Source organism: Ovis canadensis, chromosome 1, assembly GCF_042477335.2.
Source record: "Ovis canadensis isolate MfBH-ARS-UI-01 breed Bighorn chromosome 1, ARS-UI_OviCan_v2, whole genome shotgun sequence".
Taxonomy (NCBI): domain Eukaryota; kingdom Metazoa; phylum Chordata; class Mammalia; order Artiodactyla; family Bovidae; genus Ovis; species Ovis canadensis.
Window position 1 is genome coordinate 28,756,208 of NC_091245.1, and position 12,347 is coordinate 28,768,554.

A 12,347-nucleotide genomic window follows, 5' to 3' on the forward strand; every position below is an offset into this window, starting at 1 on the left:
CGCCATGGGGGCCACTGCGGTATCTCCATGGGCCTGGCGCGGGGGCTAGGCTTGACCAGGACCTTCTGGGGAGATGCAGTACTGAGATAACCCTGCGGGCTCATTCTGGGCCTGCCCTGACCCTGCCCTCGGAGCTCCGTTCACACACCAAGCAGGGGCCAGAGGCCTGTTGCTTTGGGGCTGGGGCCAGGAAATGCAGTAAGGAGAGGGGAGGAAGGGGGTAAGTGAGGGTAGGTGACCCTGAGATGCCTGGAGGGAGGTCTGGGGGAGGGGGTGCAGAGGGGCCTGGTGTTGCTGGGCTGCCATGTGTACCTCTCGGGGCTGGTATAGGTGCCAAGGGCCCCAGGGGCTGGGCATGAGAAGATGATGGAGGCAGAGGGGTTTGTTAGCATACCTCTTCACTCCATGTCCCCACCCCCAAGCCAGTAAGCCTGAGGTGGGGGTGGGGGGGACAGTGGTCGGGCTCACGTTGCGGGCAGGGCTCTTCCTTCCCGCCTCATCCCCTCCGCTCTTCTCCCCTCTTCAGCAAGGGGCACTGAACTAGCAGTCAGGCAGACTGGGTTGCATCCCAGCTCCCCCACTTTCCAGCCATGTGACAGTCAATGATTTCATCTCTGAGCCTCAGTTTCTTCATTTGCAAAATGGGGACAGGCCCCTACCTTGTGGTTTGTCACTAGGATTAAACTAGGGGAGGGTGTGTGTGATCTCAGGGGACGGGGAGATGTGTAGAACATTCTGCCCAGGGCCTGGCCAGGCCCCAAAACATGACTCCCCTGCTATTTTCTGCTATCCACCTCCCCCATCTTTTGGGGATCTTGGTTTTCCCAGCTATAGAACCCCCAGAGGGCCTCCAGCTCTGACTTCTGTTGCCATGTGGCCTCCGACTCACCCTGGAGGGGTCAATCGCCCATCTGGGACTCTCTTTCCTCATCTGTATGTCCGGGTACTAGACGCTGGGCTGCACGACCACACAGGTCTCCCAGGCCCCCACCGGCACAGTTCCTCAAACATTCGCACAAAAAGCAGAGATACAGGCCAGTGGTCCAAAATGTGGAGTCTGGCTATGGACCCGTCTTCTGCTGCACTGAGGGGCCGGGGGTCTCCCAGGCTGGTGCATCCCCTCACATAGGTGCTGTGAGACTGTGGGGAGACCCCAGTCAGCTCTGCCACCTTCTGGCTGAGTAGGGAACTGCCCGGAGCCCCCCTTTCCTCACCTGTCAAATGGGCTCGTGGCCCACTGACAGGCAGAGATGGTGGGAGATGATGTTATAGAGTGCTCTGTTAACTGCTGAGGTCTGCATGCACAGCACAGGATGCTTGGACCGGTGCTATGACGGAGCCACAGGTTATCTATCACACTGGCACAAACAGGGAAGGAGGTGGACACACTGGCATCTGGGGCCCAGGTCACTGATCCAGGGGCCTGGAGTCTTGGGCCCTGCTTCCCTCAACGGCTTAACCACCGTGCCCAGGAGATATGCAAGGCCCTGGAGAGCCTCTGGCCTGTCTCCATGCCGGGGGTCAGGGTGGGGGTGGGCGAGGAAGAGCAGGGAGGACTGGCTTTGGGAGTGACTGACAGGCCCGGGGAGAAGATGCAGGATGTGAGCTGCACCGCCGCCCCCCTGCCCTGTGCCCCCGCTCAGTGGGGCCCACACTACTGCTTGGGCTGGTGGTTCTCAACCAGGTGAGAGTTTAATTGCCAGGATTTTTGGCAACACTAAAAGACATTTTTGGTTGCCACACTGGGAAGTAGGAAATCACTCCTATCGAATGGACAGGCTTTCCCGGTGGCTCAGTGGTAAAGACTCCACCTGCAATGCAAGAGACATAGCAGAAGCCACAGGTTTGATCCCTGGGTGGAGAAGAGACCCTGGAGAAGGAAATGGCAACCCACGCGAGTATTCTTGCCTGAGAAATCCCATGGACAGAGGAGCCTGGCAGGCTGCGGGTCACAGAGTTGCAAAAGAGTTCACAGGGATGCAACTTAGCAACTAAAACAGTAGAGGCCAGGAATGTGGCTAAACACCCTGTAATGATGGTACTTCCCTCTCCCTGCAAAGATCTGTCCTGCCCAAAATGTCAACAAGGCTGAAGGCAGGGTTTCTGCCTGGAGGTGGCTGCTGCCCTGCATTAGACAAATATGGCGGTGTGCTTGCCCTCCGCCCTCCACCCTCGGCCTCTACCCCCGGGGCCTACCGTGTCGAGGTGGGTGCGCTGGTGCTTGGCGCGGTCACTGGAGTTGCTGAAGGCCTTCTGGCAGCCTGGGTGCTGGCACAGGTACGGCTTCTCGCCCGTGTGGCTCCGCAGGTGGATCTTGAGGTTCTCCAGGCGCGAGAAGGCCTTGCTGCAGCCCTCGAACTGCAGGAGAGGCCGGTGAGGGGCGCTCTGCAGGCGCCGGGGGGCCCACCGCCCAGCCCTGAAATGGGCCCCCGCATCTGCTCCCCTGACAACCCCAGCCCCTGGCCCTGCCCAAGGCCCCCCGGTGCCCCAGTTCAGCTCCCCGTGAAGTGTCTAGGACCTAGACTCTTATCTGGGAAGGTCTGGTGGGGTCCAGAAAATAATCCATCCCTGATTTAGAAATGGCCACTAGGACTTGAGAAAAAACTGGTCTTTCTGTCTCTGGACGGGTCTGCCCTCCAATGGCGTCTGAAAGTGGCATGCCCCTCTGAATGGACAGGGGGCAGGCACATGTCCGGTGCAGACAGCCCTAGATTTGGAACCCAAGGCCTGGATTTTAGTCGGGTCCTCTCCCAGTGAGGCTCTGAGCAGTGCCCTTGATATGCCTGTGCCTATTTCCTTGCCTACAAACTTAAAGCTGTGTAGCCACCATCCAGGGCTGATACGAAGGCCCCAAGGGGTGGGACACTGACTGTCAAAGGGCTTTGCTCCCCTGGAACATGACATCATGCTGATCGCGGTCAGAACAATGACAACACTTGTAAACTCAGAGTCTTTGACTTATCATTTGGCTGTTTATCTGTTGGATGCCCCAAGTATGCACCAGGCCCCACGCCAAGCAGTGAGCATGCAGTGGGCACAGCACACATGTGATGTCCCTGGTGGGGGTGAGGGTGGACAGAGAGGAACACAGACAGTGCCGATTCTGGCAGCTTCTGTCCAGCTCCCATCTCTTCCCTCTGAGTCCTCTAACTTCAAACTCCTTCCTCCCTACCCTCTACACAGCTACCCCAGGAGGCTCTGATGTATGAAAGAGGCCCTGCTGCTCTCACCTAAATCCCCGCAGGCCTGGCATTCAAACACCCAGCCCTCTACACCTCCGGCCCCTCTTGACTCCCCACCCGAGGCTCACAGCAGCAGGGGTCTGCCAGGTAATGCCAAGTCTTTATTCCTGCAAGACACTCAGCAAGGAATGTCTTATCTCTCTCGTCACAGTCTGTCCACCCCGTCAGCCTGCAAGATGCTTGGCCCACAGCCCCGAGGAGCATTCCCTGGTCCCCGTGTGACTGGCTGCCCTTTCCTGCTTCTCCTCACTGTCCGCCTTCCATTCCCAAGGCGCTTGCCACAGGCAGGAGGAGGAGGTACCCTGGCCTGCATCTGCTCCCTCCGTCCAGGCGTGATGCTGGAGGTTTAACCACACAACAGTCAAAAAGCCAGCGGCCCCAACATCCCCACCTCAGAGACGGAGGCTTCCTAGGGTGGTCCCAGGGTTGGGACAGGACGCAGGCCTGTCTTCCCACGGGCAGGGGGCAGGGGAGGCGACTCTTAAGAAGAAGAAATCAGAGGAGGCTGGGCTCCCTCTCTCGAGCCACTGGTTCCATTGTCTAGGCCAGGACAGACGTGAGACAAGGACTCAGAGACAATGGCTGGTCTGGGGCAGGCACTCCCGGCGCCTGTCCCTTGAAGGCCCGGCCGCAACTGCAGGCCGTGCTCTGCTTGGGGCTGGCCCAAGGCAAGGTGCCCGCAGCTGGGTTTTAGAAGCTGTTCCGCTTCCTATTTCCAGATGTTATGCCTTTTCCATGCATCAAAACCAGAAGGAAATCCTGTTTGGGGAGTAAATAGGCCACAAGCCACGCCCCCACCCCCTGCAAGGCCTGGGCCAGGTTCACGCATAGTGAGGTGGAGCAGCTGAAGGGCAGGCTACTTCTCGGCCCCCAGCTGGTCCCTTTGTTCCTCTCTGGCCCTTGCCGGGAGGGTGGGCGTCTGAGGTGGGGGGCAGTAAACTCCTCACATACTGCGTGCTGTTCCTGACTTTGGGAGGGTCCGCCCGACTCTGGAGACTTGTACATCATCTCCCCACTGGGGCCTGTGCACCCGTCTGGCCAGTCGTCCGTCTCAGCACAGCTACCCCCACCCCCACAGCCTTTGTTGGGGCTGCCACCCTCCCGGGACGCCTGCCCTTCCAACTCGCTGACAGTTTAATTCAGACATCTTTCAGAATCTTCAGCTTGGTGTTCGAAGTCTTCCAACACGGTCAGACACTTCTCCCATCTGCATACACCCCACGTGTTAGGCTGTAGCCGCACGGGAGTGATCAGACCCCAAATGGGTCGGGAACTTGAATGCCCCCAGGCCTGCTGGAGCTGTTCCCTGGGAATGGAACGGCTTTCCTTTCTTCACTCACTCAGACATCTACTCTTGGCGCCCCAGCACTGGCTCCTTGGAGAAGCCATCCTCAACCTCCCGCTCCTCCTCGGTCACACCCTGAGCTGTGCTGAGGTTTTCTCTGTACATCCCTTATCCTCTCTCCAGGCCTCCAGGCTGAGGGTTTGGGAGTTCCCTGGGGGCAGGGCTGTCATTTCACTCATGGGGCAAAGGGTGGGTTAGAAACATGCTCTAGTGGTGTTCAGAATAGGGTTCTGGGGCCTACGGATGCATGCACCTCCCTTGTGCTCACCCAGGTATCCCACAGCTGCATTTGTGCACTGTGCCCACGTCTTGCCCGTGTATGTTGGCCTGGCTCGTCCTGCCCGCCCCCTTCCCATTGGAACTTCTCAGAACTGAGTCCCAGGCTGGGGTATATAACAAGCATCTGGCCGAGGCACCACGATGGGGGTCCCATCCCTCAAGGTAGGATCAAAGGCAGCAGCAGGTGCAGCAGCAGCAGCCTGGGCAGGACAGGTCTGGGACAAGGATGCAGATACCCCTGGCAGAGCAACGCCCCCATCAGGGCCAGCATCCCAGCTATGAGCGTATATGGGCTCTGCTCACAGTTGCCTGCCGAGGTCCCTGCAGCCTCACCCTTTGACAACCCCAGAGATGGGCTAACAGAGGCAGAGAGGAGAGGAGGGGAATGCACGTGGGTTCAGCACCTGGGCGTTCACTCTGCTAGGCCTGGCACTGTCCCCAGCATGATCTCAGATCCTCCCCACAGCCCTTGGGGCAAGTATTCCTCTCCCACTGTCAGGAGCTGAGGCTCTGGGGAAACCAGCAGAGCAGCTCCAGACATGAACCCTGATATGGGACCACCAGGGCTTGTCTCTTGACTGCTCCACTTGCGAACGATCCAAGATGAGTGCCTTCAGTTCTCTGAGTCTCAGTTTCCTCACTGATAAAACTGGGTGAGTTCTACCAGCCTCGGAGGCTGTGAGGACCGCACGGTAAATGCTTCTCTTGGTACCAGGTTCTTGCTCAATATCGTCATGGTGGCCATCATTTGGGATCACAGAGCAGGTAAGTAGTGGAGCGGCATTCTGCCCGGGGTGGCAGTTCCTGGGCTTGCTGCCCCTCTGCCCAGTTGGAAGGGTGTGTGTGTGTGAGTGTGTGTGATGTCCCACTGGGCATGGTGGGCTCCCAAGTCTCCCCAGTGTCCTGTTCCCAGTTCTTATGCCTTAACCCTTCACTTTCCTCCCCCCGCCTGATTTCCAGACTTAACTTTCTCAACACACTCTGTGCTCTCCAGCCCTTGGCTTGGGCATTTAAGGGGCGTCAGCCTGGGCCTGGGGCCTGGAGCAAGATGGGGACCAGGGAACTGTCTGGAGGAGCAGGTGCCCCAGCACCTCCTGTGATGAGGAGTTATCCCAGGGCTGTCTGGGCTCCACCTCCAACCCCCCATCGTACCTTGGGGAGCCAGGAGCCAGCAGGACTCACAGAGGTGGAAGGGCCTGGTCTGGAATCCTAGAGCTGGGGCATCTGAGTTTCTCATGAGCCCCTCTCTGCTGCCTTATAGCTGGCAGCTTCACCGGACAGCCCCAAGGCCCCTCCAATTTTAATGCTTTATGAATCTCTTTCTGAACTGTAAATCTAACCAGGTCACCCATGCTCAGGACCCTCCATGGCTCGCTGTGCCTCCTGACATCCAGTCAGCCCCCTTAGACTGGCATTTGAGGCCCTCCACTGTGGGTGTGTCAGAGCCTGGAAAGCAGGCGGCTCTGTGATCCTAGCAAATCAATGTCCTCTCTGTGGCTCAGTTTCTTTTTCTGCAAAATGGGGATGTGAGGAGCCCACTCACAAAGTAGCTGTGGTGGTGGGGCAACGTGCACATGTGCGTGTCACACAGGACATAAGTGTTATCACTGTTATCGTGGTGGCGGTAGTTGCTCCTGACTTGCCCTCAGGGGGACACCTGTGTAGGTCAGGTTCTGCTGACTCCAGAGTAAGGAACGCTTGGTTGATGTGTTTGTCATTGACTGGTGTGGCCCTAAAACTCTTTTCACACCAAGCCCATGGAGTACCCTTTGTGTAACCTCCAAAGGGAGTGAGGCAGCCTTTTGCGGGGGAATGGCTTGAAGGGGCCCATGCATTGACTGACTGTGTGGGGGCTTGGAGGGCAGCAGGGAGAGGCACCCCATCACTGTTGTGTCGTGGGGGTACAGATGCTGCAAGAATGGAAAAATGAGTCTTGCTGGGGCAAGTCAGATGGAGCCAATGGGCACACCCCAGGCTTTGGGTCTCAGTTTCCCTAAAGAGGATGGCCTGCGGTGATGCTATGGTGACCCAAGGGTATAATGATGTTTCCATGGGGTGGGGCCTTCCTGACATCCCTCCCCTAACACCCTAACGCAAAGCCTTAAGCCTATAGGGGTGTCTGAGTCCCCCTTGCCCACAGTTACACCCTGCATGGCTCTCCCATGTCTCAGCAGGTACATATGCTCGCCCCAGCATTCTGGCTGGTGTGACCTGGCCCCTAGTGACAGCTTGGTGGTATCTGCCCCTCCACGCCTGCATCACTGCATTTCAGCATCAAGCATCAAAGTGGCCTGGGTGCAAATCCACACTTCCCAACTGGATGACCTTGAGCAAGTTCATTTCACATGCTAGAGCTCAGATTCCTCATCCATAAATAGGGCATAACGTGGGCACACCTGGGCACATGGCGGGAGGGTGCTCTCTGTGAACCACAGGGCACATGCAGTATCCTGTGGCCACAGCCCTGATGCCAACCATGGGCACCCAGAGAATTACCCGAGCACCTCTTATTTAGAATGAACTTGAAATAACCAAACATAACAGATTTAGCTGGCCAGGAGCAAAGGCTCATACACCATGGGCAACAGAGAGGGTGGCTACTGTGGGTAAAGCAGTATACAGAGGGGAGAGAAGGAAAAGAAGAGACATCGAACAGTCTAGAAAAATGTACGAATGAGTATTAAGTTTTTCTATTTACTTAGAATGCATAAACATTAAAATATCTACTAAGATGAAACGGGTGAATTCAGAGTTATATAAGAGACTGGGTGATGCCCGCTCATTCACCTGTCAGGAGCCAGGAGCTGGATGTGCTTTGTGTGACATTTCAGTTAATCATGACATCGCACTCTTCTGGTGAGGTTCCTTCCTGGCCCCACTCTGCAGATGCGGAAACTGAGGCTCAGAAAAGTGACATCACTGGCTGGAAGTGACGTCACACAGCCAGTAAGTGGCGGACCTGGGCTGGCTTCCAGGCCTGGCGGACGTGCTAGTCTGCCTGTACACATCCCTGACTGCTCTGGTCACTGCCTCAGGGACCCTACATAAAGCTCCAAAATCAGGCTGGTTCTCAGGAACTATGACCACCATTTCCAACCGGGCTCACATCAGGGGTTCCTTTCCCAGGCAAGACCAGGCCCAGCGCTGGATGCAGAGTTGATGCTGGGAGATGGGGGTACCCTCCTTCCTCCCAGGGCCTCGGAGAGGAGAACCACCACACACAAAGGAAAGCTGAGGTGACACGGCAGAGAAGAGCAAGCCCATCTGAGGCACAGAGCCTTGAAAGGCCCAGCTCCCACATGTGGGGCGTGTTACAAAAGCAGATTCAAATAACGGGGAAAATACCCCAGGAACCGTGAAGCCCTAGACCATCTGGAGTTTTATAGTAACAGGCAGGGGAAAATCAGAACCTAATTGAAAAAGTCCACTGCAATCCATTACTGCTGCATGAAGCTCACAGAACCCAGAGCGGAAGATGAGAGACCAAGCGGAGCCGTCCCAAGAGCTGGGGAGGGGGCACCAGCTTCCCTTCCAGGCCAAGCCCAGGGACCCTTCCAGCTCTGCCCAGGGGAGCGGGAGGGCGTGGGCCCGACGTCAGAATCTGCGGGGCTGGGCTCACCCCCCTCTGTGGGCCGCCCTCTCTGAGCCTTTCCCGCATCTGAGAAAGGGCTGAGCAAGGTCATTCAGGGCAGCTCCAGGACAGAGCCAGCTGGTGCCGGGCACGCCTGTTCTCTCCCTCTGGGCCCTGGGGGAGGATCAAGGGCCCCATCTCACATGTGAGCTGTGGGACACTGTCCCACGGCCGAAGGCCCTGAGGTCGCACAGACAGAAGTCTGTACTGGGGCCCCCGCCACTGACCACCACGAGCTTGGGCAAGTCATGTCCCATCTCTGCCCTCACTTTTATCCTCTCTAAAATGGGGCCACAGCAAACGGCTGCTAGAATTAAATAACAGGGCACGGGAATGGGGACACAGTAGGTCCCCGAGGACTGTCAAGTTTCTGCCCTGCAGTTGCCATGGGCCCAGGAGGAGGGGGCCCCTTTCTCAGGCTCTGGCTGGGGATCTGGACACAAAGGGTAAGGAGGTTTGGGGGAACAGGGCACCCGGGCGGGGCAGAGGAGAAAATGCCTCCAGTTCTTTGCCAGTGACTTGCTTCTAAACAAACACATTTCTGGTTTAAGGGTAAAATATATTGGGTTACAGCAGTTTGGCAGGCCATCCAGGGATCAACTTCCCATTTTGGTACAAACTTTTAACCTACTTTCAACAATGACTTGGATGGGAGTGCTGCATGGTACCAGACCCTTCTCCAAGACATCAAATAATTCTGCATTTGGCCAACTTGAAAGGCCAGCCAGCTGGGAGCTGGGATCCACTGCTCACCCCACATCCCGGGAGGTACTGTCCTCTGAACCCCGTGGGTTTTCCACGAGGTCTTCTCAGAGCCTCATGCTTCACAGGTCCTCAGGGACAGGTGGAAGCAAGAAGTGGAGGGACAGAGGTGGAGAGGCCTGGGAGGTGAGGCCAGAGGGCACCAGCCTGATCTGTGTCCTGTGAGAGCTGTGAGGGTCTGGTCCATCCTCAGGCACACAGCCCCTCTGAATGAGTGAATGAATGGGCAGATGGGAGCAGGAGGGAGACTCTGACAGTAACAGCAGCTATCACTCTTACTAGATACCAGGCTGGGCCAAACTCCCCCTTAATATATCTCCTTGGCCCCTTTAGGCCAGCACAACAAGTCCCGTTGTTACAGAGACAAAGATGGAGGCCCAGGGAGCTTATGTGAGAGAGACCCTGCATCCACGAGGGATGGGGCCTGCACTTGCCTCTGGGGCTCCTCTGCCCTGGGTAGCCAGAACTAAGGGGCACCATGAGATCCAAGGAGAGCATTTCTCAGCTCGAGGCCTTCATGATCGTTCAGAGAGGCTGGCAGTCGAGGAGCGGCGGAAGCACACAAAGCAGGGGGAGGCTGGGGGAAGGCCACAGGCCTGCTTCCCAGAGGAGACTTCCCGAGCCAGGGGAGTGGGGCCAGAGGTTCCCATCTCTTCCTCACCAGACCTGCGCTGGAGGCTCTGGGCGGGGCGCTTCTCCCACAGAAAGCCCCTGTCTGGGCAAGAAATGGGCTTCTGTTCCCAGCCAGAGAGGGCCAAGAGGGCTAGGCCACCTTTTCAGGGTGTGTGGAGTCCCCCAGAGTAGAAGCTACATGCGAGGTTGAGTCTGCTCACCAAGTAGACAGGTGGAATCCGGGGGGCTCCCTGTGCTGAACGGGGGCACACGGCTTGAGGTGTGGAAAGAGGCTCAGCTCGGGGGCTGGACTAGCAGAAGGCAGACTGCACAGAAAGACTGACACGTACACACACACATACGCACACACACAGAGCAAGTCACCAGCCACAGACCCGGAAATGCAGACACACACACACACACACACACACACACACACTCTGACACCTCTCCTGTTAAGCCACATGTCAAAGACATAGAAGCCCAGGACACCAACATATAGCACTCACACACACACACACACACACACACCATGATTTATGCCACACACACACACACACACACACACACTCGCACATATAGCCAAGGACTCCCAAGCCCCAGACCCCACCACAGGCACAAATGCACAAACTCCCCAAACTCTACATGCACTGACGCACAGCCCCACGTGCAGCACAGGCAGGAACTGGCTCACAGATCAGACACAGAACACAGACAGCCTCACGGTGGTCTCTGCATGCAGAAGGAGAGACACCCGGAGACAATATCCAGCAGACTTCCTCCAAGAGGCCAGTGGGTAAGGACGTGTCCTCACACCAACACCTCGACACCTAACGCAGCCAGACCCATGGGCAGCCACACTCCCACCTGCTTCTCCTTGGTTCCAGGCCACCCAGGAGATGGGGCGAGGGGAGGGGAGGGAAGACCCGGCTGAGCCCCATGTATCTCCTGACGTTCCCATGGCTGCTGCATTGGCTTGGCTTTGGGGAGGGAACATGTAGCCGGAGAGAATGCCAAGACAGGCCACAGGCCACCCTTTGGCTCCGCTGACCTCTAGCCCACTGCCCACGCCCCCTTCCCAACCTGCAGGGGCAGACTTCTGCCCCTGCAGTGTCCTCTGCCTGTCCAGTCCTCCTTGCCTTCTGGGCTTGTCTCAAGCCCCAGCTCTCCCCTCCTCCTGTGCCAGGTCATCCCTAAACTCTTTTTGCCCTTCTCTGACCATCTGGACACCACCCTGGTGCACCGATGCTCAGACTGCCTGTCTCTCACCGGTTGTCCTCTGTGTGGACACCATACACCCTTTGGGCCTTGCCGGGTGCTGCCTGGCCTTTAGGAGCTCACTTCCTATAGGGGAGGCAGGCAGGTGGGAAAGCTACACGGCAGCCCATCCCACCTCCACAGCTGAAGCATCTGGAACATTTGCTGAGGAAACACATCTCCAGAGGGATCAACGTCTGACTCTAAGAGCTGGGGGAGAGGGAGGTGAGTGCTGCCCCAGGAGGAGAGGGCAGGGACCGAGATGTACAACGAATGAAAACATTCTCTCCAGCCTCAATCCTCCCCCAGATAAGCCCTGTGCCCACAGGCAGGGGCTCAAGTCCACTTCCTCCTCCTCCTGGCCCCTGTGAACCTCAGTGTGCTCCCTGCAAAGGGGGTGGCACTCCTGGTCTCAGGAGCCTATTGTAGACATGTGGCCTTAGTCCTGGGCACAGGACAGGTGCTCAGAAGATGTTAATTCCTCTTTCAGCCTCTCTCCCGAATTTCAAGAAACAGCAGGGCATGGGTCCATGATATGAAAAATGTTAGGGTCTGAAGATCTGACTCCAGCCCTGGCCCTGTCACAGGTTACTGTGTGACCTTCAACCAGTCACTTGCCTTTTCGGGGGCCGCCTACCCAGGATTGGGAGTGCAAAGGTGGGGCTGCAGGAATTAAGACTTGCACAACCCTCAGCATCCCGGGGCTGCCTGGGGAGAAAGAAGATCCAAGACATTTCATCCATCACCTGAAAGAAAACCTCATGTTGGGTCAACAGGAATCATGGCAAATGTGCAGATGCCACGTTCTTGTCTGAGGCCACAAGTGGGTGAAAGCAATCTGCCCCATGCGCCCTTGGGGCTCAGTTCCCGCCAGGAACACCCTGTGCGGCTCTGGGCTCCTTGGAAGGGGGAGGGGTGGGCCAGACCACTGTTGTGTATAGCTCTGCTCATGGTGGGGCTGGGGGTAGCGAGATCAGAGAGGGCTGTGCTCAGCCAGTGGGTGCCCTCTGGGAGAAGAGGTGAGAGACCCATCTGAGGCGCTCAGGAACAGAGCCAAGTGACTGCGTGTTCACCAGGACAGTGCAGTGTGGTTCCCAAGTCACCTTCAGGGATATCCTCAGTATCTAAATTGGGTTGGACCTGACACCTGGGGCCCAGTGGGACCATTTCCCCACCCCCCACAGACCTACTGGGAGACCCCAAATGGCTGGCCCTGGGG

General features: G+C 57.3%; 1 protein-coding gene across 2 annotated transcripts in view; it reads right to left on the minus strand.

Annotated features, from left to right (window-relative positions):
* Window positions 1-12,347, minus strand: part of GLIS1 (GLIS family zinc finger 1) — a 247,793-nt gene that overhangs the window by 20,783 nt on the left and 214,663 nt on the right. For both annotated transcript variants that reach the window (XM_069592162.1, XM_069592172.1), the window contains exon 5: window positions 2,197-2,358. In XM_069592162.1, the coding sequence (XP_069448263.1) occupies window positions 2,197-2,358 (162 nt within the window). The remainder of the gene's footprint in view (window positions 1-2,196; window positions 2,359-12,347) is intronic.